The 27,984-nt window shown below is 48.5% G+C and overlaps 1 protein-coding gene across 1 annotated transcript; it reads right to left on the bottom strand.

Moving 5' to 3' along the window:
- Nucleotides 1-571: 571 nt before the first annotated feature.
- Nucleotides 572-27,981, bottom strand: IFNAR1 (interferon alpha and beta receptor subunit 1). Its single transcript, XM_084802504.1, has 11 exons — nt 27,793-27,981; nt 22,046-22,169; nt 17,910-18,088; nt 14,069-14,223; nt 13,838-13,979; nt 12,872-12,986; nt 11,190-11,389; nt 10,843-10,985; nt 8,830-8,977; nt 7,974-8,116; nt 572-6,029 (listed from the first exon to the last, which is right to left on the bottom strand). Exons 1-11 carry the CDS (start codon nt 27,863-27,865, stop codon nt 5,802-5,804), a joined length of 1,650 nt encoding a protein of 549 aa, XP_084658630.1. The 5' UTR covers nt 27,866-27,981; the 3' UTR covers nt 572-5,801.
- Between the last annotated feature and the right edge of the window lie 3 nt (nt 27,982-27,984).

The following is a 27,984-nucleotide window of genomic DNA, read 5'->3' on the forward strand; positions in this document are numbered from 1 at the left end:
CCCAGCATTGCTCAAACTGGGCATGATGGCCCATGCTTGCAATCCCAACACCTGAGGATACAGGCGGGAGGGCCAAAAGTTCAAGGTCATCCTCGGCCACAGGAGACCTCGTCTAAGGTCACAAACAACAGCAACAAAGAAAAAGTGTCATCATGAGACCCATTATTTTACATTTGATAAATGCTAAAATACATCCAGCCTCAGATGGGAGAGTATATAATGCAAACATCCACACTAACATCAGAACCAACTATCAGACAAAAATTGTATTTAGATATTTTTCACCAGGGTTGAGAGATGCCTTAGTGTTATGTGGGAGACGTTTACATTAAATGGTCATTTATTTGAAGGCTGCAGATGTAATACAGCAATTTATGCCTGTGTTTCTGTGGCAGAATTTCAGTTTCAAAGAGGGAATGGAACTTTTATACGGAAAGTCACGACTGTTTCTGTAGCTGAAATGCCGGTGTATTCAGAACTCAGAGTGAGGCTTGCTCATCAACATCCAGGCTGAACTTGTTATACCCAGACCTCAAGGTCCCCAAAGACCACTCAGGAGCCACTTCCAATGCAAGCGCATGAGGGTTGTTTATTCAAGGCTGGGCAGGGACTCCCTCCCTCACCAATGCAGTGGATTGGGAACGGGAGCCTAGAACTTAGAAAATGTGTTGTTTTTATAGATTTTACAAAGAAATGGGTTTTACAGTATATGACTGGATGGCATTGTGGGGGAATATTGTCCTTTAAGCTGACTGGTACTAGTCCAGTTTGAGTCTGGTCCCAAACCACAGATGATCATCTTCTAAGGATTAACTTTTGGGAGATCTGAAGAAGTGTCTGGACTTTTAGTACTTACCTGTTTTCCAGCTAATGGGTTATTCTATATTTATGTGTCAAGTGTATCTTCTATGAATTTTTCTACCAGGAGTAGGTCATGCAAATACAGAAATGGGAGTTTTAAGCAAAATGGAGTTACTTTGGTCTGTCAAACTTACATAAAATTCAAATGTGATTCAGTTGAGTATGCGTGCTCTATTTCTATTTATACACCTGGCAACTTTGCATGGTACACAGTGCCTTCAACCGTGACAGTCGTTGAAGAATCGTTTCCCTAAGCAAGGTGTAGCTATGCCTTTAATCACAGCACTCAGATCTCTGTGAATTCCAGGCCAGCATGGTCTACATAGACAATTCTTAGCCAGTCAGGGCTGCACAGTGAGACTTCACCTCACCAAAGAAACTACCCCTCCCTCCCTATAAAGCAGCCAGTGGCTTGTGGCTTGTACCCTCTAGTGGCGAATGCTTCCATGACTATGCAATAACCAGCACTCACCCAGTCAGCCCTAAGTTCCCCCCCAACAGCAGCAGTGAAACACAGTGGCCAAGAAGAGGACCTTTAATTTAGGGTCCACCTTGGATGGACTCTTAGATGCTATGGACATAAACCTGCATGTCAGCTGACACCAGCATGAATGTGGTGCTGTTTCCGGAAGACTGCATGGTAGATGATGTACCGGTATACACAGCTGTGTAAGTCGGATCTCAGAGTAGTAAAAAGTGCTATGGGAGGTGGTATAGTAGCAACAAAATGTCTTCTTAAATAACTAGGGACTCACTCATCTTGGGGGAAAACAAGAAAAAAAAGGGGGGGGGGGAGGAAGGCTTTTTGTCAGGAACAGAGGGCATTGATCTCTTAGCTCTTTCCCTTGGCTGCTTCTATGATGGCGTGCTTGTTTACCATACGTAATTTTAACTTTGAGCAGCCATGGATTGTGTTTTCAGTTTCCAGAATACCTACTCTGCTAATTTCTTTTCTTCATTTTCATCATTAGCTCCTTTGCAGAACAGTTTATGCTGACAGGCTGCGGGGTGGGGGTGGGGGGTCACACACAGGGTGGGGACTTACTGATAACAAGGAAGACCAAATTCCTTTCTTGCCTTTGTTCCTCTCATATGGAGAGATACTGTTACAGTCTCAATAATATAAACATTCCATTGCTGAAATGCACCCGTATTTCTGCTGCCTTCTGAGACTGGAAATTTCTGTGATCACCTTATGCCAGAGAAAAGCTGTAAGAAGTTGAATGTGGTCTGGGGAGACTGCCCGCTGGACAAGTGCTCAGTCTGCAATCAGGAAGAACCGAGTGTGAATCTCCAATACTAACGAAAAAGCCAGGCTTCACTCTTCGTGCCATCCTAGCATTGGGGGCAGCCAGGCAGATGCCCAGAGCTTACTGCTCAGCCACCCCAGCCAGAACAAGCCTCCTCGTCAGCGAGAGGCCCTGCCAGGGTGGAGAACAGAGGCAGAGGCTTGACATTCCACTTAGACCTTCACGTGTGGGCACAGGAATGGACATTTGTTGACACCTGTGTACACAAATTCATGCACAGGCATGTGCACACTCACATGCAACGAGATACATGGTCGAGAAGGAGAGACATAGACAGTTTTTTTTGTTTTTTTTAAAGACAGGGTTTCTTTGTGTAGCTCTGGCTGTTCTGGAACTCACTCTGTAGACCAAGCTGGCCTCAAATGAAAGAGACCCGCCTGCTTCTGTGACTCAAGGGCTAAGATTAAAGGTATGTGCTGCTACCACCTGGCGTAAGTGAGTGTCAAAATTGACACATTCCCTCCTGGAGAGAGAATGGAAGCTCTAAAGTGTAAAGGCTCAGGGGAGAGGGCCCTCAGAACCCTCACCGAGGTTGCAAAGGCAGTGAGCGATTGCTCAGGAAGAGGAGACTCCCCAGCTGAACTGTGTCCTGCAAGGTGGACAGAGCCCCTCATCTGAGCTCCTGTGAGAAACCTGAATAAACCCCCTGGCTCAGGAAGCGAGACTCAGAGGAGCCGTTCCCAACCTTCGTAACACTGCAGTCAGAGTTCTGACAGCTCCTCACGCTGTGTCGACCCAGCCATAAAATTATTGTAGTTGCTACTTCATAACTGTGACCTTGCTGCTGTTATATTTGACCCCTATGAAGGGTCACTTGACTCTGGAAGGGGGTAGCGACCCACAGGTTGAAAGCTGCTGCCTTAGGTGGCAGCTCTGGCGTTTTGCTGGTGCCTGACCTTGGATAGTGACTCTTCATCTTGGAAGAGTCAGGGCCCAGCCAGTGATTTGAGCACTTAAGAGCCTGAGGCAGGAGCATTTGAGAAACAAAAACAGGAACAGTCAAGCCCTGGAAGGCCACGGGGATTTGTCACTGTCATTAAGCCTTAGGGTAGTTCTTGGGAATAAAGATGAATTTATTATATCCTTCCACTGTGAGGAAGGAAATTGAGAAATACAGTTGTGCTCACCTTCTGAGTCTCCCGAGCGAGAGCAGCAGGGATCTCAGTGCACGTGAGACGAGTGACAGGAGCACTTGCAAGGAATAGCAGTTCGAATCCAGCAATCCAGAGTGCGACAGTCCTGCATAGCTCACTTAATGACACCATCTTCAGGACGCTGGGCACAGGGCAGCTTTGGTGTCCTGTCATGAGCTCCTCCGAGAGGGACCGCCTGCAGCACCCCCGGCACAAGGAATCCAAGTTTAAAGTAAAGTAGCACCACCCACATCCAGTTGTTGTTCCAACGTTTGTTACGCAACACTGTTTACAAGAGTGGAGCTCCAGACAAAACCATAGAGGGGTCCAGATAAAAACCTGGTGCACAGGAACACGACTGCTTCCACAGCAGAACGCGCCCTGCTTCAACCTGGTATCTCACTCATTCTGTGTGAGCACTGCACTGCCACGGGGGTGGGGTGGGGGTGGGGTGGGGCACGGCGCGGGGCTTAGTCCCTGCTGTCAGGGCTTCTGCAGTGGAAGGGAAACAAACACCAAAGGAGTGACACACACCAGGCATGCACACTACAGCAGGGCGGGGAAGGCCTCTGAAGGATCATAGCCTCTCCAGCTCCATATTTGATATACATATCTACATATGTATATACACACATACATACATGTATCTATACCTGTACCTATACACACAATGGACTCTTGCTATGTTGCTCAGGTTGGCCCCACATTCCTAGGCAGTTGGGAAGGCTGACCTAGTTTTAAGTTTTTTATGGTGTAGGTTTCTGCGCAGACTTTAAATGACTCTAGTCTAGGACAGCGGTTTAGACTCTGCTGACTGTTACAGGCATCTCGTGGCAACGCGAGTGGATGCAGCCAGCTCACCTGTGCAGGTGTGTTCACAGGCCTCTTACTAGTTATAGCTGTAACTAGTAGCTGTATAGCTGTATAGCTGTATAGCTGTAAAAAAAAAAAAAATTTTTTTTTTAAACACTGGTGTGGTGGCTCAGCATTTAAGCTTTTTAAAAAGTTTAACTTTTATGTGTATTGACTGTTGTGCCCACGTGTGTGCACTTTGTGCATGCCTGGTACCCGAGGCAACAGGAAGCTGGTGCTGTGTCCCCTGGAACTAAAGTTGCATTCATGTGAGTCACCATGCGGGTGCTGGGGACTGAGCTCGGGTCCTGTGCACGAGCAGCATGTGCTCATAGCCACGGGCTCTATAGGTCCACATATCTGGCCACCCTACAAGTGGGCAGCAGCTTGTAGTAAGCACCATGCAGACTTTATGACGCATGCGGGCGGAACTGCCTTTGCTCGCCTAAAGGGTGAAGTCCCCTCACCCGTGGCTGCCTGACCCAGAGCTTGTTTTGGGTCTCACCCTGACGACCTGTGGTCACACTTGTACAGGAGGAAATGACGACACTGGTGTCACTTAATGCCTGAGCCTTTCACTTCCCCACACCCTAAGAGCCCAGTTTCTTTGAAGGCTGTCCTTCGGGAAGGAGCTTTTCCTGTGATGAACACAGGATGGGGGGTGCTGGGTAGGGTCCTTAAAATGGCACCATGTGGAGGGCAATGGGGGCCAAGGCCATGACCCATCATTCACTTCTCTCTCTCTGGTTTTTCTTTTGGGGGGGGGGGGTATGGCACTGCAGTCCACCCTGGAGCTGCTGGACGACTACAGTCCTGCCTACAAAGCATACTCACGGAGCATTGCTAAGTTTAGTTAAAGGCACCTGCAGACAGCACTATGCAATCTAACTCTCTCCTTCACTTCAGTATTTGACGGTCTCATTTTTTAAGTACAAGGATGCTGATAACGGGTACCTGAATACTGCTGGACAGAGGAACGAGGTCTGGCCATGTTTTATAAAGTCACACAGAAAAGCTGGGAACCAACATGCGGGTTCGTAGGAAGACCGGTCCATTGGATGCGGTCTCCTTTTGCATGGGATTCCCTGGCTTCTCTCTTGCTGAATGATTCCACTTTTGTCATTGGCATTTCCTAGTGACACAGGACTAGAGCACAGCGTGCGTACCCAGGCCACTGCTCCTCTAACTGAGAGTCCCGTTCTCCATGGCTCCAGTGACTTCTGCTCAAGAGCCCCTGCTGTGGTGAGTGCTAGTGTAAACAACTGTGCCTCTGGGACACTATGGCAGTATCAAAAAGCCGAGTGCTCTAAAGGTCTCCTAAAATATGAACACCGAGAGATGGTCAGCAGCTGGCTTGTGCAGCGGCCAGCTACACCTATGGCACAGAACAGCACCTAGGGTTGAATCCATCAGCAGAAACTGGCAGCCATCTTAGGTAAGCCTGCCCCATCCAGGATGAGCTCGATGAGACAAATGCACCTCATTCAAGATGGCGGCAAGCCTGTGTCCTCAGGACCGTGTCTGCAATCCTTGGGACTAGGGTCTGAAGATGCTTCTTCCTCTTTGAAGGCGCCAGGAAGGAAAGGCATATTCCACAGATTCCCACAGGGCTCTGTACAGGAGCCCACTTTGGGCAGGCGCAGTCCTACAGCCCCAGCCCTTTGTGGCTTTCACTCCCCGTACTTTCCTCCTCGTTGGAATAGTTCCCGGAGTCCTGGCTGGTCTGGGAACTGTATTTCCTGTGATCTACCTCAGGGGCGTGGCTTTCTTCTTCTACAGCGACCTTCTCTGTGTTTTCGATGATGAAACATCTTTCAATGTGCTCCTCCGGACTCAAGAGGAGAAGGTTTTTTGAAGGTGGCTCAGAGAAAAACTAGTGGTAAAAAAAGAAAGGCACACAGGTTGTTTTATATAAAAACTGATGTTCTAGCTCTAACTGCTTTGCTTTCTTACATCCACCATTTAGCAGACTTACTTTTTGGTGTGTGCATTACAACGGATGAGCTAAACTCACCAGTGCACTGTAAGGCTCAGAAGGAACAGGGAGGCCACCAGGCTGGAGGCCTTTGTGGGGTAAGTCTGTGAAGAATGCTTAGACAGACACCGTGCCGTCAAGGCTGTGATGGGGGCACTGGGTCACGGACATTTTGAAGTAACAGCATCCAGTTCACTGACACTCAAAAGCATGAGTGGGCTGGAACGCCTTCCTGCTGCCCAGGCAGTCAGGGGCCGGTTCTATTTTCACCATAGCTGTCACTATCAGAGCACAGAGGGGAGTTTAAAACTCTAGCATGCAGTAAGGACATGCTGAGCTCCGAAGGCATCACACCCTTTTCAGCTTAGGTCCTTTGTTGCTTAAAACTCGGGTATCACGGACGCCACATCTCTTACACAGCGTGTTCAGTTTCACACAGCAGCAAGGTCACCGACCGCTCACCTGCAGCTCTCTATCTAAGCCTGACTCAACCCCACTGCTTCTCCCCGCCCTGGGGGAAGAGATGGTCCCCTGAATCCCAGGTTCTAGAATTAGACCTTATTCACTCAGGGCTAACCACTGTGTTAGGTGCTGACCTCACAGGAGCCCTGAGCACCAGGAGAGGACACTCCTGGGTTTTGCTGTTGCACCTTCTGTGACTTCACCCAGGGAACTAGGTGGAAACGGATGGATGATATGGCAGCACAGCATTTCTGCCGTGATGGTAAGTGGTAAGACACATTCCACAGAAGGCAGGGGCAGGACACTATTCTGATTGTAACACACACTTCACCAACAAATGGCATGTGCCCCTGAGAGCGGACGATGCAATATGGTGGCTGCCCTTTGTTTCAGACTCAAGCATGTTCCTCTCAAGTGTCTGCCCGGATTGACTGTCCCAGAGCAGGCTGGCCCCTCACCATGTGACAAGGACAGAGAAGAGCAGACCCGCACTGAGGCCGCACGTGTCTATGCCCTGGCTCCCATGCCTGTACGGGAACCCCACTCAGAAAGGAAATGTCTGTCCCAGACCATGCACCTGACCAGGGGGGCTGTTTGCCGAGGCTTCCCTGGGCATTTCTTGGGGATGTCATATAAATGCCAATTTGATTGGCACTTTCACTTTTGTTGCTCCATACTTAGATTTACTATAAAGTGAAAATGGGCTGTTATAGCCCATCTCTGAACAGAACAGATATAGTACATTACGCTACTGTTTCTAAAAGTTTCATTTGTCTTTTTTAAAAAGACTTACTTATTTATATATTTATTTATCATGTATACAGTGCATGTACACCTGCACGCCAGAAGAGGGCATCAGATCTCATTATAGATGGCTGTGAGCCACCATGTGGTAGCTGGGAACTGAACTCAGGACCTCTGGAAGAGCAGTCAGTGCCCTTAACCTCTGAGCCATCTCTCCAGCCCTCATTTGTCTTTTTTGAGACAGGGTCTCACTGTGTAGCCTTCTGACCCTGAATTCACAGAGATCCACTTGCCTCTGTCTCCCAAGTGCTAAGGTTAAAGGTGTGCGCCACCACACTTGGGTTTTTTGTGTTTTTGTTTTTTTTTTGTTTTTATTTTGGTCTGAAGCTCCTTTTGGTTTTGGAGGTGGGATGTGACTATTCAGCCTATGCTGGCCTTGAACTCACAGCAATCCTCCTGTCTTAACTCCTGAGCTTTATAAGTATGCATTACTACACCAGGTTTGTCACCAGAATCCTGAAGAAATAAGCACATAGGTCTAGATGATTTTCTGGATAACAAGAAAGCATTACGCCATAGGCTGAGTGCAAACATCTGCTCCCCACGTCCTAGCTGGAGACAGGAAGAGACGCGTACCTCATCTATGCTGGCAGGGGGCTTGAGTGACGGGAAGAACACATCACTGAGGTATTTCAGGAGGCTCTTTACAGCATAAAGGGCCATGACAGAAAAAAACACAGCAGCAAATCCAGTTATAATCCAGGTTACAGAAGAATTTCCTAGAACACATAAATAACGATAATGTGAACGTCAGCACATTCCTTATAAGAGCAGCCACAGGGCAGGAAACACAGACGTCCTGACAACCCATCCTGGTTAGCACCGAGTACACTGCTCTGGGCAGTGACAGTCATACCGACCCCGGAGACTGAGAGAAGAACGCATGGACAGAGAGGTCCCGACAGCTGGTTTTCCTGGCATCTGCACAGCGAAGAAATGGCTAAGCCGCTTCTGGAACTAAACTACAAATGAGACTGAAGCACAGGCCTCTCAAACCCTTCACTACATATGACACCGTTTCCATAAGCTCATTCAAGAGTAGAAATGGGAAACATTACAAATGAGCGATCTGACTGCTCACCAAGGAGTGATCACTGAAGGTAATTATGTGAGCTCTGGATGAAAGCTAAGTAGGAGTGTGCTCCCTGACCCCGAGTACTCCCTGACCCCGGAGTGCTCCCTGACCCCAGAGTCCTCCCTGACCCCGGAGTGCTCCCTGACCCCAGAGTCCTCCCTGACCCCAGAGTCCTCCTTGACCCCGGAGTGCTCCCTGACCCTGAAGGACCTGGCTGGGTTCACTTGTGATTCCTGTAGTTCAGAAAGGCCAGACAGTTTCTACCCTCTAAGGCAAAGAAGGAATTCTTCACAAATCCCAAAGCAGTCTTTTTTTTATCAACTGCAGCTGCATTGAAAACATGTAGCAGATTCTCACCTGGCCTTGTTCTCTCACACAGCTTTTCACTGAAGTCACTGCTCTTATTCTGCATGGCCACCGAGAGCACCCTGGCTTGGACACAGTACACAGTCAGTGGCTGCACCTTCACAATGGTAAACTCCGGGCTTTTCTTCACCATTCTCCTCTATAGACATAATAAAAATCAGATAGAGGATATGTATTTTCTGCACTTTTTCTACTCATAATTACTGTCTTCCAAACACCGAGCTGGCCTGTGTCTAAGTAATATAAATTTGTTTTAAGAAACACATTATAACCAAATCAGAGAGTTAGGAATTTGCTGCCAAAAGAACATACAATGTATCCCCCGGGGAATTCTCACTCTTCCAGTGTCTGCCATTTATCAAGACAGTGAGAACAGTTAGGAGTTGAGGGTTCTGGCCTCACACTGCAAGCTGGCTCCCCTGTGTGAGCCGTTTCAGTGGTACCTTCTTTCCCGATCTGTATTGGTCAGCCATTGGAAATAAAGCCACCCCAACACTCAGCAGCTAAGACATTTTTCTCACAAGGGCACAGACTGGCTGGGACAGTTCCCTCTAAGGCCTGGTCTGCCAGCCTCATCCTCTTTGTCCCAGATGTGACATACACATCCCTCCCGGCACACAGGTGAAGCACAAAGGTCAAACCATGTCACCAGGCACATGCAGGCATATACTTAGGCTCCAGTGTCAGTGAGGAAGTGAGCGACACGCACCTCGTATCTGCTGGGCAGTAACTGCAAATACTGTTTCCCAGGGTTGTTTTTAAGAAAGACAGGGCAACTCATGTAAAAAACCTTATGAGTCTGGATGCAACAGGAGTCTGCTGCAATTACTAAGCTGTACGGGCAGCATGGGGCAGCGCAGCCACTAAGACATGCCGAGGCTTGCATCTAGCAAAGCACAGTGCTGCACAGTCTCAGGCGCACCTCACTTTAAATCTGGCAAACATCTTGCACACCTGACCTGCTGGGGTGGCCACTGCTTTAGAGGAGAGAAAAGCTACAGGAAAGGCCGGTCACAGTCTGTCAGCAAGGGACACACGACAGGTGAGTGTTGACGCTACAGCTGGCAAGGCAGGCAACTGAAGTGGCTGCAGGCAGCACTTTGATATCTGATTAAATTTCCAACCAAAAATGAAGAGACAACATTTACTGTCTCATCTGCACACCATTTTTGTGCTTGACTCTTGGATTGAAATCCCACAGGATTCACGGCATGGGGTGCACAAGTTCCCCTTACTGTGCTCAGAGCAGCACGTGAGCCCTTTTCACTACTGCGCCACAGAGAGACTGCGCTAGCTCCTCTCCTACCATGGGTTAAGCCGAACTCTGGAGTCCACACAGGTCGTCACCTTTGCCAAGGCTCTTTGTGCCCTGAGAGTCTATTCTGTCTCCCACAGTTACCGTCTGAGGCCACATGATGCACAACTCTGAGGGCACGCCACGAATACCTCAAAGAGCGCAGTGATGTGAAGAGCCTCCTAAGTAAGGACAGGGCCTCCTGGCCTGAAAGTCACCAGTGCACAGAAACCTTAGTTTAGGAGAGGCCTTGGGAATCATGGGAAAAATGCTTCTAATTCAGTAGTAGTGGACTCAGTGGACTTCAAAAGCAAGATGGCCCAGTGGGTACAGGTGCTTGCTGCAGAGCATGGCAACCTGTATTCAGTCCCTGGGAATTGTGTGGTAGGAGGAGTGAGCTCACTTCCACAACCTGTCCTCTGGCCTCCACATGTGCCCTGTGATGCACACACAATAACACACTCACACTTACAGGCACTTGCACACACTCACACACCACAAAGCAGGGCCCAGATGCAGGTGACTTGTAACTGTCATGCAGAACGTGGAAAAGGCTGACACTCACTCTGCGCACACGGCCACAGTCACAAATGCTTAAAGGCCCCCTTCAAACTTAAAGCCACAGTTTCGTGTGTCCCTCGCCACTCACTTTCTTTCCCATTAACACAGTGATGAGGCGTTTGTCACAAAGCTACTGTGTGGGCTTTTACCTCAGTCTTGGAAGCATTGTCCCAAACAGTGATTTCGTAAATTAGTCCGTGACATTTGCTGATGGCACTGCCCTGACAGGTGACATAGACTCGCAGTGAGTCCCTGGTGGGAGTGATGGCAACGACAGGAGGAGGAATGACAGCTGGGGAGATACGGAAACACACGATGAGGAATTACAGTCTCAAGTAAACGCTCGGTATAAACCAGGCATGAGCCATCACCTTGGCTCTCAGGAGCTCAGGCAGGGGGACTGCCATAAGTTTGAGGCCAGCCTGGGCCACACACTGAGTTCCAGGCCAGCCCGGGTTACAGTGTCAGATACTGTCTTAAAGAAAACTTGGCTTACTGTATTTTTGAGAATTAATAAATTTCTCTTTAGACCAAAAAGATGTGTTCTTTCCATCTGCTGCTTGTACACGGACAAAGAAAGCTGTTGTGTGGATGGCGTCTTGAGGAAAGACACAGTGCGTAGTGTGGACACTTGTACAGGCAAGTATCGGCTTCCATTTATCTGAGTAGTTCCCGGGAGTACTTTTAAAGTAGCCACTTTAAAAGAAAAACAAACAAGATAAATTCAATCATTAATTCAGCAAATATGTACTGAGGATTTATAATACACCAGACACTGTAGTGAGCACTGCGGACCCAAGGACAGTTTCCCCACCAAGGACACTCATTGTATAATGGAGGAGCCACGGTGCTCCAAGAGCCTGCATGGAATTCTCAGGAAAGTGGCAAGCTGTTCCTCCTCCTGTGTGTGTGTGTGTGTGTGTGTGTGTGTGTGTGTGTGTGTGTGTATTTGCAGGTGCGCATGTGTAATATGAAGGCCTGAAATTTAAGCTGGGTGTCTTCCTTGACTGCTCTCCTCTTTCCTGAGGCACGTCCTTACCCCACTTGCAGTTTGCTGACCTGACTGGTCTAGCTAGTCAGCTCGCTCAGAACTCCCTGGTGGACTTCCAAGTCCTGGGACGGCAGTGCCGCCCACCTGCGGCCCACCTGCAGGGTTTCACCTGCTGCCCACCCACCTGCAGGGTTTCACCTGCCGCCCACCTGCCGGGTTTCACCTGGTTCCTAGAGAGCTCAACTCCAGTGCTTTGGCTGCTATGTCCTCTCCTCAGACCACAACATGCTTTTTAAGCAAATTATTATTAAAAGGCTCATATACAAATTCAGAAATAAAAACTCACTAAAAATATTTAAAACTCACCTTGTCCTATGCGCTGGCTAGTTTTATGTGAACTTGATGTAAGCCATAGTCATCTAAGAGGAACGGCCCTCAATTGAGAAAATGCCTCCAGAATATCCAGGTTTAAGTAGGTGACCCTGTAAGGCATTTTCTTAATTACTGATCTATGGGGAGGGCTCAGCCCTTTGTAGGTATGGAGATTCCTGGGCTCCGTAAGAAAGCAGGCTGAACAGGCCCTGAGGAGCAAGCCAGCAAGTAGTACCCTCCATGGCTGTGACGTCAGCTCCTGCCTCCAGCCCTGACTTTCCTCAGCGGTGAACTACACTATGGAAGTGTAAGTGAGAGAAGCCCTTCTCGCCCCAAGCTGGTTTTTAGTCACAGTGACTCATCACAGCAGCAGTGACCAAAACAAGATGAATCCTAGTGATGTCTCACTACTCTTGAAGTTACTTCCATCACATGCTAAGACACACTACCTAACAGTGCACAGCGTGCAAGCACAGCACCCCAGGTCACAGTCTGTCACATGAGCCATGAGAGAGAGAGAGAGTGTGTGTGTGTGTGTGTGTGTGTGTGTGTGTGTGTGTGTGTGCGCGCGTGCGCGTGCACATGCACATGTGGATCAGTGTGGTGTATACATCTGTGTATGTGTGGGTGTCTACCGAGGCCAGACGTAGCCATCGGCTGTTCAGCGCTATCATTTTCCACCACACATCCGTGAAGAAACTCCCTGCTTCACAATGTACCTTGCCCACCTCCCAGCCAGCCACTCGGTGCACCAGAAGCAGCGTGATGGTGACTGCAGAGCAAAGTGGGCGACGGCACCCCAGGAAGGGACTTACGGGAGCCACTGCGCTCTGAAGCTCACGTTTGGAGATGTGTAGTCCCACGTCAGAACATAGCTCTCACCTTGGACATCCATGCCTACGTTTTCTGGCGAAGGCATTTTACTTGCCACTAAGGAAGCAAAGACTCTGTTTGTTACACGTACATTTTAGCCTAGTGACACAGAACTGCTCTTATCTTGCTTGGTTTTTAAGAGGCAGAACATACTAACTTTGCAATGAAAACCATTAACAAGCCTGGCTTCCACCCCTGGCCTAAGTATTGGCAAGGCTGGCAGTGACTTGAGTATTCAGGCTGCTTTCATTTCTGACATTTCATCTGTAGAGGTATGCTTTCGACACCAACCATCCTGCTAGCAACGGCATTAGGTATTACAGACAAATAAAAACCATTTATATTATAAAAAATTTAACTTTTTTGTAGAATTTATTTTCATTAGTATTGAGATAAAACTTGACAGAAAATTTCTTTTTTCTGTAAGTGCTGTTATCTTTCTTTTTTTTCTTTCTTTCTTCTGTTTTTTGTTTGTTTGTTTGAGACAGGGTTTCTCTGTGTAGCCTTGGCTGTCCTGGACTCACTTTGTAGACCAGGCTGGCCTCAAACTAACAGTACTCCACCTACCTCTGCCTCCCGAGTGTGGGGTTACAGACGCCCCTTCCTTCCTTCCTTCCTTCCTTCCTTCCTTCCTTCCTTCCTTCCTTCATGTGTGTGGCGCTGGGGGTTGAACTGGGGCCTTTGTGCGCTAGACAAGTGTTCAACCAAACACCTTCTACCCAGTGCTTTTTTTTCTTTTTAGTAATTATTTAGTAAAATAGTAAAAATTAGTAAATTTAGTAATTATTTAATAAAACCATCACAAAACTTCATCATATAAGATGGTTCAGCACTTAGAGTGGAACATGCCCAAATTAAAATGCTGTCAATACTGAGTCACTGAATCTGACGTCAGAGGTCTTCCTTACCTGTGGTGTTTATACATTGCACTGCACTGTAGCTGCTGTGGTTCCTAAGCAACAAATGTGTGGCTTCAACCTCCAGACAGTAAGTAGTCTCTGGCAGCAGATTCACTATCTTTTCTGTATAATAAGTAGTTTTAATAATTTTCTATTAAAAAAATAAAAAATACAGTCAAATTTTAGGATTAATTCATCTCCTTTTCTCTCACATCAGACAGGTAAAAAACAAAAACTTACTCTTACACCTGAAGACTTCTGCCAGATTTCTATGCTGTGCACGAAGCTGAACTGATCCCTTCCCCACATGTTCCCTCCCTGTCCGGGATGAGAGACGTGCACGAGGATAGCGGTATCTTCAGCTTCTAACTGTACTCCTGGGGGGCCGATGTGAGCTGTTGACGTCAGAGGACAGTTATGTGACGTGAGTTGTATACGTCATTCCAAATGGCCAGAAGTAACAGTCTCCCTGGCACGGGAAGGCACAGAAAGTCCCAAGTGTGCCTTACGCTTTGGGAGGACATGGCAAGAGCCCTCCAACAGAGACATACACATATGTGCTAAGCAAAAACATGGACAGCGTGGGGAATGGTAGCGAGTGCCATTTCTCATCAGCTACGGAGTTGTGCAAACCCAGCAGAAAAGCAGCCCAGGCCCTGTGGGTCATGCGTGAAGTGTCTAAGATGGGACAGAGAAGGGCACAGGGTGTGGGAGGGCCCAGAAACAGTCAGGGGCACAGGCCAGAGGCCAGATACAGAAGGGAGTGGTAGCAATTTAAGAAGACACTGTAAGGCTGAGGCTGTCAAAGAGCCAAATTCACACTCTGGTTCTAGAATGATCAGCCTGGCCAACGGATGAGGAAACAGGGAGGTCAGCAAGGGGTCAAGTGCAGAAGACAAGGGTATTGGTAAAAAGGTAGAAGGAGCCATCTATGGTACCCTGACATGATGGGCAGACAAAGTGTGTTAGGGCACTGTCTCAGTTACCCTTCCATTGCTGCATCAGCGCTCGATAACCAAGGCAACATACATGTATACAAACTATTTAATGTTGGGGTTCAGGATTCCAGGCATCAGTAGAATTCATGACCACTGTAGAGAAGAGCATGGCAGCAGGCAGGTATGGTGCATGGTGCAGTGGGGGAGCATGGCAGCAGGCAGGCATGGTGCATGGTGCATGGTGCTGTGGGGGAGCATGGCAGCAGGCAGGCATGGTGCATGGTGCTGTGGGGGAGCATGGCAGCAGGCATGGTGCATGGTGCATGGTGCTGTGGGGGAGCATGGCAGCAGGCAGGCATGGTGCATGGTGCATGGTGCTGTGGGAGAGCATGGCAGCAGGCAGGCATGGTGCATGGTGCAGTGGGAGAGCATGGCAGCAGGCATGGTGCATGGTGCTGTGGGGGAGCATGGCAGCAGGCAGGCATGGTACATGGTGCATGGTGCTGTGGGAGAGCATGGCAGCAGGCAGGCATGGTGCATGGTGCAGTGGGAGAGCATGGCAGCAGGCATGGTGCATGGTGCTGTGGGGGAGCATGGCAGCAGGCAGGCATGGTGCATGGTGCATGGTGCTGTGGGAGAACATGGCAGCAGGCAGGCATGGTGCATGGTGCTGTGGGAGAGCATGGCAGCAGGCAGGCATGGTGCATGGTGCTGGAGGGGCACATGGCAGCAGGCAGGCATGGTGCATGGTGCTGTGGGGGAGCATGGCAGCAGGCAGGCATGGTGCATGGTGCTGTGGGAGAGCATGGCAGCAGGCAGGCATGGTGCATGGTGCTGGAGGGGCACATGGCAGCAGGCAGGCATGGTGCATGGTGTTGGAGGGGCACATGGCAGCAGGCAGGCATGGTGCATGGTGCTGTGGGGGAGCATGGCAGCAGGCAGGCATGGTGCATGGTGCTGTGGGAGAGCATGGCAGCAGGCAGGCATGGTGCATGGTGCTGGAGGGGCACATGGCAGCAGGCAGGCATGGTGCATGGTGTTGGAGGGGCACATGGCAGCAGGCAGGTATGGTGCATGGTGCTCTGGGAGAGCATGGCAGCAGGCAGGCATGGTGCATGGTGCTGTGGGAGAGCATGGCAGCAGGCAGGCATGGTGCATGGTGCATGGTGCTGTGGGAGAGCATGGCAGCAGGCAGGCATGGTGCTTGGTGCATGGTGCATGGTGCTGGATGGGAGCATGGCAGCAGGCAAGGCAGGCAGACATGGTGCTGGAGCAGTAGATGAGAGCTTACAGTTGACACAAGCAGGAGGTGGGGGAGTTCTGGGAACGGCATGCACTTGAAACATCAAAGCCTGTTGCCAGTGGCACAGCTCTTCGAACAAGGCCACACCTCCTAGTCTTCCCAAGTAGTTTCACCAAGATTTCAAATACATGAGCCCAGGGGCCTGTTCTGATTCAAACCACCACAGGCGGATCGCTGTGAGTTCGAGGCCAGCCTGGTCTACAAAGTGAGTCCAGGACTGCCAAGGCTACACAGAGAAACCCTGTCTCAAAAAACAAAACAAAACAAAACAACAACAACAACAAAAAATGTAGAAAGAGGCCAAAGATGGCTCCAAGCTTTGAACCTGAGCAAATAACCAGCTGATGTCATTTCCTGTGACCGAGAGGGCTGCAGGAAGGGCTGTGAGGAGACACTGAGAGCCTCACTTGACCATTTTTACTCTGAGATGGTGTTTAACTGAAGGGAGGCGGTGATACCAGTCCAGTGCTCAGAGGGAGCAATGGGCAAGAGATACAATTCTGAGTGTCAAAAGCAGGTTTAATGACTAAACCCTGTTTAGCCAGGCCAACCTTGAAATCTCCAAGTGAAGAGAACAAAAGAAAAAGAAGAAAAAACTGGGAGCAGGGGTCTCAGGAGCGAGCAGAGCAGCAGCCAGCCAGGAAAGGAAAAGCTTAAGAGAAAGGAGCCACGTCTACACTGCGCTCAGAGGCCCCGGAGCCTGGGAGTGAACTGTTAGGAGAGGAAGCTACTGACTTCTTCAGTATGTGAGAAGGGGGGGAGTGTGAGTGGACGGTGGGGGGAGGGAGCGTGGAGACAGGCCGTTCCCCCCTGCCCCCAGGGTTTCTGTGTGGCTCTGGCTGTCCTAGAACTCACTCTGTAGACCAGGCTGGCCATGCCCAGCCTCAGGTCATTTCTTTTGAAGCCTGTGGCAGGGCAGTGTTTCTCCAACTTTTCTTTGTTTTGTTTTTGTTTTGAGGCAAGGTGTCTCTATGTAGCCTTGGTTATCCTAGACTCTTTTAAAAAAAATATTTATTTATTCTTTATTATGGATACAGGGCTCTGCCTATGTGTATACTTGCGGGCCAGAAGAGAGCATCAGATCACATTACAGATGGTTGTGAGCCACCATGTGGTTGCTGGGAATTGAACTCAGGACCTCTGGAAGAGCAGCCAGTGCTCTTAATCTCTGAGCTATCTCTCCAGCCCCTATCCTAGACTCTTGTAGACCAGGCTGTCCTCGGAACTCACAGAAATCCGCCTACCTCTGCCTCTTGAGTGCTGGGATTAAAGGCGCGTGCCACCACGCCCGGCTCTCCAACTTTTCTATATCCAGGACCCTTTATAGAAATTGTGAGGCTAGAGAGATGGGCTTGGTGTCCCTCCAGCAGAGCCAGATTCAACTCCCAGCACCTCTGCCAGGCTGCTCACAACCACCTGGGTATAACCCCACACTCCCAGCCAACCTTACACCTTCTTCTGGCCTCTACCAGCACCTGTACACTTGTGACACACACTCTCACAGACTTCTCATGCACACATAGATAAAACTTAAAGGTGTGATACTGCTCTACGCTTAAAAAGCCTCTCATGAGTGTGGGGACTAACCCAGGTCCACAGTCAGTCACACGCACCTCCTCACCTTTCAAAACTTCCACTGTGCCCTAAAGGAAATAATCCACCGAGCAAGTAATACAGTCTCTGAGCTGCTAGGGAAAAGAATCCTGTTTAAGAGGCTCTTGGTGACCACATTTGGACAGCCACCAGCACAGAAGGGCACAACAACAGCCCTTAAAAGAATGGCTTCCCAGAGAACGCCCTGCTAACATTTACAGAGCACAATGCTGTGATGCTTTCTTACCTTTGTAAAAAGGGACAAACAAGTCACTCTCGCTCCACGAAGAAACGCTGCTTCCTTTTTCTGCTCTTACACGAAACGTTGTTTCTTCATAAACATTTATGTCCAGTAGAGAGAACTCACATTTGGTCCCCATAATATTTTGACACTCGGGCAATTTTAACCAGTTCTTTGTCTCTTCTCTTCTCATTGAGAAAAAAGTTTGAATGAGTACATTCAGACATTTAAAATAGATTTTCTATCACCATAATTCATTTAAGAATTTATTTTCTAAGGTGAGTGTCACTGTGTGCTGAGCATGCGAGCCTAAGTGAAGGGTCAACCCCTTCCCCAAATTAACAATGGGTGTACCTAAAAGGCCTGCGGCAACATGCACCTAATTTGCTGCACAAACTGTGTCCTGGATGTGCCCAAGGACAAGGCCATTGTGGTGGTACACACCCTTAATCCCAGCCCTCGGGAGACAGAGGCAGATGGATCTCTGTGAGTTCGAGGCCAGCCAGGTCTACAAAGCGAGTCCAGGACAGCCAAGGCTACACAGAGAAACCCTGTCTCGGAAAAAAAAACCAAAAAAACAAAAACAGCAAAACAAAGCGAAAAAAATGGTGTGTTATTTGGAATACTGCAGAGGCCACCAGGGACATTTCTAAAGCCAGTGCCTGCTGCTGTTATGTGCTTTCCAAGGTCTGTATCAAACTGCATTACTCTGTGCCAGTCACAGCAAGGTGGTCAGAAATCCTTCACAGAGCCTGGGAGGACAGAGTACTCACTGGTGCTGCCCTACAACCTCCACCAAAGCCCACAGAGAGAAAAACATCCGGGGAAATAGCATGGAAATTATGCTAAAAAGAATTTATTTCCTCTGAGATAACGTAACATTTCCCTGTATACCTGCTGATTCTTTTTTGATACATACGAGGCAAGATACTACTTGGAATAATTCAGATATTTAGTTAGCTTTCTTTCTTTCTTTCTTTCTTTTTTTGAGATAGGGTTTCTCTGCCTAGCCCTGGTTATCCTGGGGCTCACCCGGGAGACCAGGCTGACGTCCAACTCAGAGATCCGCCTATCTCCCAAATACAGGTATTAAAGGTATGCACTAATACCACCTGGTCATGTAGTTGTGTGTGTGTGTGTGTGTGTGTGTGTGTGTGTGTGTGTGTGTGTGTTTTGTTTTGTTTTTTTGAGACAGGATTTTTCTGTGTAGTCCTGGAACTCACTCTCTTGACCAGGCTGGTCTCCAACTCAGAGGCCCATCTGCCTCTGCCTTCTGAGTGCTGGGGATTAAAGGCGTCTGCCATCACCACCCAGCTACTTAATTTTTAATAGAGCGTTTGCTTCAGTTTTATGAGTGATCTTATTAGCATTTCAAAGAAACAGAAATAAATGCTCCAAAAGACAAAAGCATATTTGGCTAACTTGGTCCAAGGTAGCTGTGTGACTTCTGGGAAAAAAAACCCTGTATTTCTGAACTTTAATTTCCTTATTGAAAAACTGGGAATTGGCAGGGTGTGGTAGTGCAATCCTTTAATCCCAGCACTCAGGAGGCAGAGGCAGGCGGATTGCTGTGACTTTGAGGCCAGCCTGGTCTACAAAGCAAGTCTAGGACAGCCAAGACTACACAGAGAATGAAACCTTGCCTCAAAAAAAGGAAAAAAAAGAAAAGAAACAACAACAACAACAACAAAAAACAAAACTGGGAATTGGAGGCAGGCGTGGTGGCACACGCCTTTAATCCCAGCCCTTGGGAAGAAGATGCAGGTGGATCTCTGAGTGTTTGAGGCCAGCCTGGTCTACAAAGCAAGTCCAAAACACCCAAAGCTACATAGAGAAACCCTGTCTCAAAAAAACAAAAACAGACAAAAACCAAAAAGAAACAAAAACAAAAACAAAGAAAGAAAGAAAACCTGGGAATTGTTCTGATAACCCCTCTGACCCCGAGGAACAGACTGCCTATCTGGAGGCAGCCTTCAGCACTGTGCTGTCTGAATTTCTTCCGCCCTTTAAAAGCAACCACTGTCTGTTTCCTGGGGTCTTTAACTCTTCAGAGACTTCCTTTAAAATTACTTGTGCATCTGTCTGTCTGTGGCTCTGTGTATATCACTGTGGGGTCAGAAGACTGAGGAGCAGCTGGAGATGGAGTCACAGGTGGAGATGCTGCCTGTCTGCTCCTTAGTACAGGGTAGTGTGGAGGGTGCCCTCCATATCCCACTACACTGTGGAGGGTGCCCTCCATATCCCACTGTACTGTGGAGGGTGCCCTTCATATCCCACTACACTGTGGAGGGTGCCCTCCATATCCCACTGTACTGTTGAGGGTGCCCTCCATATCCCACTACACTGTTGAGGGTGCCCTCCATATCCCACTACACTGTGGAGGGTGCCCTCCATATCCCACTTAGCTAAACTAGCTGTTGGATCAAAGAATCAACCCAAGGCAAAGAACAAATGGCATCCAAACTCAAGCTCGCACATACAGAAACCTCACTAGTGATAAATGCGCCTGTGTGCAGACACACTCAGTTAGGAAGCTGCGGGATCACTCTCTCTCTGCTTAGTAACCCGGGGGCAGCCACAGTGTGCAGTGGGGATGAAGTGCTGGGTCCTGACCTGGAAAGTCCTCACACCTCCTTCCTTCACTGCTGACTCATCCTACACTGGGACAAAGGGGTGCCATGGAACCCCAACACCAAGCAGGAGACGCAGGGCTGCGCGTCTGGGTACTGAGAAAGAGGCGCTGATGAACCATCCAGTCTATGGCGGTGTTTTGTCTCGAACACTGATGTGTGTGAACCGCATCTAAAGCGAAGACTCGGTGGTTAACAGCATTTCCTGCTGTTGCAGAGGGCCAGGTTAGGTTCCCAGCACCTGTGTGGTTTACAACCTTCCAGGGAATCCACTGTCCTCTTCTGGCCTCCACAGGCACCACGTATGGACATGTACACACACATACATACAGGCAAAACACATATACAAATAAACTAAACCTGTATATGAGTGTATATGAGTGCTCTGTGTGCATGCACACTTGCAGGCCGGGAGAGGGAATCAGATCCCATTCTAGATGGCTGTGAGCCAGCATGTGGTTACTGGGAATTGGACTCAGGACCTCTGGAAGTGCTCTTAACTGTGGAGCCATCTCTACAGCCCATAAAATAAACCTAAAACTAAAAAATAAATATTAAAACCACTGGGTATAGTAGAAATTATAGGGGAAACTAACTGTAGAGGCTTGGGGGCCTGTTCCAAGACCGAGCATGGCCTTTCTGGGTGCCCTCCCACAGTCAAGACAGTTGGGAAGCTGTTATACCTGTGTGACATCAATGGAGAGAAGGCATAGGGATGGCTGTCTACTAAAATCAACTTCAAACCTCCTTAAGAAAAGTTTTATGGCCAGGCATGGTGGTACACGCCTGTAAGCTCAGCACTCGGGGAGGCAGACTCTGAGTTCAAGGCCAGCCTGGTCTACAAAGTGAGCCCAGGACAGCCAAGGCTGCATAGGAAAAACCTGACTCGGGGAGGGGGGGAGAAAGAAATGTTTTATTTACTCTGTGTGTGTGCGTGTGTGCGCACGTGCGGGTGTGTGTGTGTGTGTGTGTGTGTGTGTGTGTGTGTGTGTGTGTACACGTGAGCGAGCACAAACACACCAAGGCATGTGAGTGGAAGTCAGAGGACAACTGGCAGGACTTAGTTCTTTCTTTACATGTGGGTCCTGGAATCTACTCAGCCCGCTAGGCCTGGTGGCAAGCACTTTTACTTGCGAGCCATGCACCAGCCCCTCACCACAGCTCAGTCTCCACTGAGACAGTTTACAAATATTAGGTGAAGTAGACATAAAATTTCCTATAACGGAAACAACCAAATGCTTCCCCACTGGGGCTGGAGAGATGGTTCGGTGGTTAAGAGCATAGTAAAGGACCAGGGTTCAATTCCCAGCACCCACATGGCAGTGCACAACTGGCTGTAACTCCAGCGGCAGGGGATCTGACACCCTCACACACACAGACATGCAAGAGTGTGTCAAGGCACATAAGAAAAATAATTTTAAAAATATAAATAAAAGCTAACAAAAAGCATATTATGGTGTTGAAATTATAAAAATTATCCCTATCGTCCCAGCAAGCCAACTGGCTACCTACGTTTGATATTCTGCTGAGAAAGTCACGCTGCCCGCCGACTCACTGTCGCTGCTCCACTTTAAGGTATAGTTGTCATCTATAATGTAGACATCTATATTCTCAGGAGGTTTCAGATTTTCTCCACCTATAAATCCAAACAAGCAACAGAATGATTATTTATATGTTGTAAAAATATTTTATAAACTGTTATTATTCACATCAATAACAAGACTGAATGCATTCACTTCATTTTTTCATTTTTGCTATGAGGCCCACCCACAAACCCCAGCCACCACCAGCATGGCACAGTAACCCTAAGGGTGCAATAGTGGCACAAATACCCTGATGGTAACCAACAGTTGTCCAGGTAGATTTAAGAAGACAGAAACCATGCCTGGTGTTGGAAACCTTGCCCACTGCCCAGGGCTAGTGAAGTCATGAATCTTGGGAGAGGACCTATAAACAGCATTTTACTGAAACCAGCACAATCCTTAACTATATTCTAAATGTTTATCCTCATACCCACAGGTACGAGTGGTTCTCACCCATCATCAAGGAAACTGCTCTTTGCAATAGATGGAGATCATAACAGAAAAATACAACCAATCAAAATGCAGAGTTGTGGGGCCCAGTCTCAACTCATACGTCTACAACACGGCTCCTGATCCTAAGGCTCAGGGATTACCATGAAGAGGGAGCAGAAAAACTGTAAGAGCCAGAGGAACGGGGGTTTTGTTGTGAGAGTGTGTCTCCTGGAAATGTCAGGGGTCACACTCACGGCATCTCACCAACGTGGCTGCCTAACCATGACCTCAACAAGCACACCATCAGCAGATGTGTTACTGAGGACTGGAAAAGGCTCAGGAGGCCTCAGTCCTGTGGGGAGACATGTGGCTGAGAGCAGGAGAAACAGTCACATCAATTAGTTATCCAACACCAGACAGTCAGCCCTGAAAACACACACACAAGCACCACTAGAGCTTGAGAGGGTTGTTAATTATCTATTTAGGAGCACACTCGGACACACAAACAAAGGAAAAGGGTGTGAGTTTGACAGAGTGGTTTGGTGGTAGCGGTGGTACATGGGAGGGTGGCAGGGAGGAAAGGGACAGGGGTAAGTGAGGGAACCGTATTTTAATCTCACGAAATAAGAAACGTATTTTAAAATTTAAATCAGAGGGCCAGGTGGCGGTGGTGGACACCTTTAATCCCAGCACTTGGGAGGCAGAGGCAGGCAGATCACTGTGAGTTCGAGGCCAGCCTGGTCTACAAAGTTAGTCCAGGACGGCCAAGGCTACACAGGGAAACCTTGTCTCAAAAAACCAAAACAACAACAAAATTTTAAATTAGATTTTTGTATTCTGTTGCCTGTGAGAATGTTGTGCCCACATGTGAATATGTACTCCACGAAGTCAGAAGAGAGCATCAGATCTCCTGGGACTGCAGTTACAGAGGACTGTGAACCACCAAGTGGGTACTGGGAAATGAACCCAGGTCCTTTGCAAGTGCAACTAAGTACTCAATCACTAAGTCATCTCTCCAGCCCCGAGGACAGAATTTATTCAAACACAACAAAGTATACTGCAGTCCCCTCTGATGTGTAGGCGTCGTGGCCCAAGACCCCCCCCCCCAGTGAACACCTCAAACTGCAGTTAGACTCCAGCTCTCTCCATACTTACGCCTACATAAGTGTGGACACAGTTGTGATAAGGTTTAATAAATAGGCACAATAAGATAATAAAAATAAAAACGATACACTTTGATTACACTGGGGGTGGGGTGGCAGGGGTCATTAGTAGGTAAATAAAGAGGTTCTCTGGACACAATCTCTGTAGGACTTCACTGGTTATTTGGATATCTGGGACAACAGGAAGATTGCTATCCCAGGAAGGACAGAGAGAAAGTATCACAATGATCTAAATGGTAGACAATTTAAAGGAGAGGTGCGTAGACCTCTGCCATTGCTGTTTAGCTGTATTGGACCTTTATTACTATATAATGCCTTGTCTCTTGTAGCCCTAATTGTGTTATTAGACACTTCCAAAGAAACTAGATAAGACACTTCCAGCAAGGTCCAGATTTACACAGCTTCTTCTTCTTCCAAAAGGAGCTCAGCCCAGCTGCTGCCTCCCGCATGGGGAGGCTTGGGACAGAGCCCGCTCCAGAGCTCTGAGAATCAAGCGCCACTCCTGATCTTTGGAATCTCACCCAACACTTCCAGAACAAGTAGGTGCAGAGCAGGCCTGGTTTAGACAGTCTTCTAAGGCGCCATCTCTCTCTGGTGGCTACATCCCCTCACCCCTTCCTTTAGCTTGTCCATGTACCCCCAGCACCCTCCCTCCCATCTTTAGGAAAGGTACTGGGACATTTCTGTTCTGTGGTTACAAAAATTCACGTGACCTCCCTGAACATGTGTCCCTGGTCATGTGCATTCTTGGCCATTCATGTTTCAGAATAAAGTAATTTCCCTTCAAAGCAGAGTCACTCCTTTGAGTCAATGATTTAAAATCCTCCTTGTCTGATGCTGATGCAAATATGCCTGCTCATCAAGTCTTCCTGTAAAGATGCATGCCTCTGGCGGACCCTGGAGAGTTCCAAAGTCGTTAAAATGGCAGTGCAAGAGCTGTCTAGGTGCCTGAGACACTGACACCTGAGGCGCCTACTCCAGCCATATTTCTAGGATACTCAAAAAAGGGCATGTTTTTAAAACACTTTTTAAGGTGTTTGTGTCTGTGTGTATGTGCGCATGAGTGCTGGTGCCCTCCTGGGCCAGACTACCATGTTGGATTTCCTAGAGCTGGAGTTGGTTGTGAGCTACCTGGCATGGATGCTCGGACTCAGGTTCTCTTTAGAGCAATAAATACTCTAACTGCTTAGCCAGCTCTTCAACCCTGAAACCTGGTCTTTACTGGTCCGTGGTGGTCCGTGCACTTGGGAAGCTGAGGCAGGAATATCATTTGAGGGCAACTTGGCTATACGCCAAGACTCTGTCTAACAACCACCACCACCAGCACCACAGCAGCAACAACATAAACCAACAGGAATAAGCCCTACTCCCTTGTGATGCACAGATCTTTGTGAGTTTGAGGCCAGCCTGGCCTATAGACTGAGTTCCAGGACAGAGAAACCCTGTCTGGAAAAGCAAACAAACAAACAAACAACAACAACAACACACACACACACACACACCAACCCACATCCCCAAAAGCCAGTCTTGTTTTTTAACAAAAATCCTAAATGTTTGATGTTACCAATTCCAGGAGCCAGATGCTGCTGTGAATGCCCCACTAGCTCAGAGAGGCAGAGAAAGCCCCCTGCTGAGCTTCCTAGCCAGCGACAAGCCCTTTCTCCTCCACGCACACACACTGTCTTAAAAAGCCCTTCAAATTAATGTCCCTCCTTTCTCCTCCCTATGCATCTCTCTATCCGTCCTCGAGACTTTTACTCTCCATGGTTTTTCTCTTATGTTCACTCCCTGTCAATTGTTGCCTGCTCTGCCTCTTGACCCATGGTTGACTTTATTTTATCCTGTTTACAGAAAGCTCTTAGATTAAAGGAGTGTGCTAGGGCTGAGCCACACCACGATTAGAAACAGGTTTTTGCAGAACACAAGCTTGGGGTCCACAGTGTGATCAAATATGCTGCAACCCAGTCTTACATGTTTTGTACTTTCCCCCACAAAATGGTAGGCTCACAGGGACCTCTGAAAGATCACAATCGGCTGGCTATTCACTTGATAGGCTATATTTTTCGTTTCCTTTTTAAAAAAAGATTATAGATCTGCCTGCATGTACACCTACTCACCAGAAGAGGGCACTAGATCTCATTATAGATGGCTGTGAGCCACCATGTGGTTGCTGGGGCTTGAACTCAGGACCTGCATGTTGCCGGTAAGGCCTCTACTATTCTGCATCATTTGCAGTCCTGATATGCTATTTTTAAAACAAGATTTACTTTATATATATGGGTGTTTTCCCTGCATGTATATATAATATGTGTACCACATGTGCCTAGTGGCCAGGAAGTCGGAAAAAGACATTTAAATCCCCTGGAACATGAATCAGGAAAGGTTGTGAGTCACCAAGTGTATGCTGGGAATCAAACCCAGGTCCTTCTTCAGGAGCAGCCGGTGCTCTTGCCTGTTGAGCCATCTCCAGCTCCTAGGCTGTAATTTTTAAAAAAGCATCTTTTAACTTTACATCTGGTTCCACTGTTTGTTGTTGTTTTTCTTGTTTTGAAAACTTCTGCCTCAAGGCTATCACGTCCTATGGCCAGGCAGGCTTCTACTCCAGAGGCTTATAGACTTCTCCCAGTTAGATACCATGAGGAGACATCTGAGAAAACATTTTCTGAACTTTTTTTTCCTTTTAAGCCAGCAGGAGGTATCCGTCAAGTCTCCCGACTCTCAGCTGTTACCCTCTTAGTGTTTCATCCCATGGTTTTGTATAAACCAAGAACACACCCTACGCCTGAGCTACATTTCCATCACCCCCACCAGAGCCTTCGAATTTCATCCCTAAACTGAATCTATCCTGTCAGCCCCATAATCTTACCTTGATCCCCACCCCAATCGTTGGAATTTACAGATTCTGCGCAGAGCGGGCAGCATTTGTGCTTATGAGGTTAACAAAGGATCCAATAGTTTCTCTAGCAGTTATATAGTATACTGTTCCTAATAATCTTTTTTGAATTATTTTGAAGAGATTATGTTAAAAGCTGTCAGACTCGAGGGGCATGGTTGCACAAGCCTTTAATACCAGCACTTGGAAGGCAGAGGCAGGCGGATCGTTCTGAGTTTGAGGCCAGCCTGGTCTACAGAGTCCAGGACAGCTAGGGATATTACACAGAGAAACTCTGTCTCAAAGAAGAATTTAAAAAGCTGCCAAACTCCATTTTGTTAGAAACAGCCTAAATCCATCCTAAAGACCATCAACTCTAGGGAAATTCATTAGAAAAGGTCCAGCTGACCACCATACTGAATAATGTTTATACCCTCAGTTCTGGGAAAAACTCCCTACACAGGGTTAGGCCAACCACAAACTATGTTTATGATCAGCGTACCCTATGGCTTATTAATCAAAAATTTTCACGCAGCTGTCCCCGACACTGACCAATGCTCCCTCACCTTGCACATGCAATACACCCCTCAAGCACCTGGTTCAGACCCTGAACTGGCTGCCTCCCTGAGCTCAGAAAACAGAGCTTTCAGTTTTCAGTATCTGATGTGAATTTTCTCAGCTTCCACTCCGAACCCAGCAATTGTATATGTATGGTACTTTGCCTGCATGTACACTATATGCATGTCCCAGATAAGGGTCATCTGCAGGGCAGATGGGGCATCACGGACCTCCCAGGTGTACTGAAGAGGAATGAGAACTTCCAGGAGTCCTGACTGCGACGCTGGCCTGTCTTCCCTGGTTCCTCATTTCCCTTGTCTACCACACTTAGAGTAGTCGCATTCAGCGCAGCTAGCCCAGCGGTTCCCTAGCTTGCCCGTTTTGTTAGTCGGCTCCGACCTCGGGCCCGGTAAGGCGGCTCTCATCTCACTCCTCCGTGAGGCCGAGACACACTGCGCTAGGAGGGGGAAGCGCATTTCTGCCGCCAGCCACTCCGAGGCTCAGGTCTGGGGGGCCAGCGTCTCCGGCGTCCGCCCCCGTCGGGAGGCAATCGGGGGTGAGTGCATCGGGGACGTCGGCCAGCGCGCCCAGCTAGCGGCCGAGGCCCTGACGCCCGGAGCTCTCCCTCCCCGGCCAGGCCCCTCGGCTCACCTGCGGCTGCGGGCAGCACCCAAGGCGCCCCGGCCGCCAGCACCAGGGTCGCCGCGCCCAGGACGGCGAGCATCGTCTCAGGAGGTCAGACCTGTCGCTCACATCCCCAGCGGCGATGGGGAGCTGGAGAAGACTCTAGCGTAGCACCCTCTCCGCGAAGATCCCTCTCCTCCGCCAACGCCCCGCCCCTTC

This window comes from Acomys minous (genome assembly GCF_964271855.1).
Source record: "Acomys minous genome assembly, chromosome: 11".
NCBI lineage: Eukaryota > Metazoa > Chordata > Mammalia > Rodentia > Muridae > Acomys > Acomys minous.

Coding starts and splice junctions, on each gene's coding strand:
- IFNAR1 (XM_084802504.1), bottom strand. CDS start 27,865: ATGCTCGCCGTCCTGGGCGCGGCGACCCTGGTGCTGGCGGCCGGGGCG. Junction 10,986..11,189: donor TATTAATTCTCAAAAATACA/GTAAGCCAAGTT, acceptor GTATCTCCCCAG/CTGTCATTCCTCCTCCTGTC. Junction 8,117..8,829: donor GTGTGAGAGAACAAGGCCAG/GTGAGAATCTGC, acceptor TATGTGTTCTAG/GAAATTCTTCTGTAACCTGG.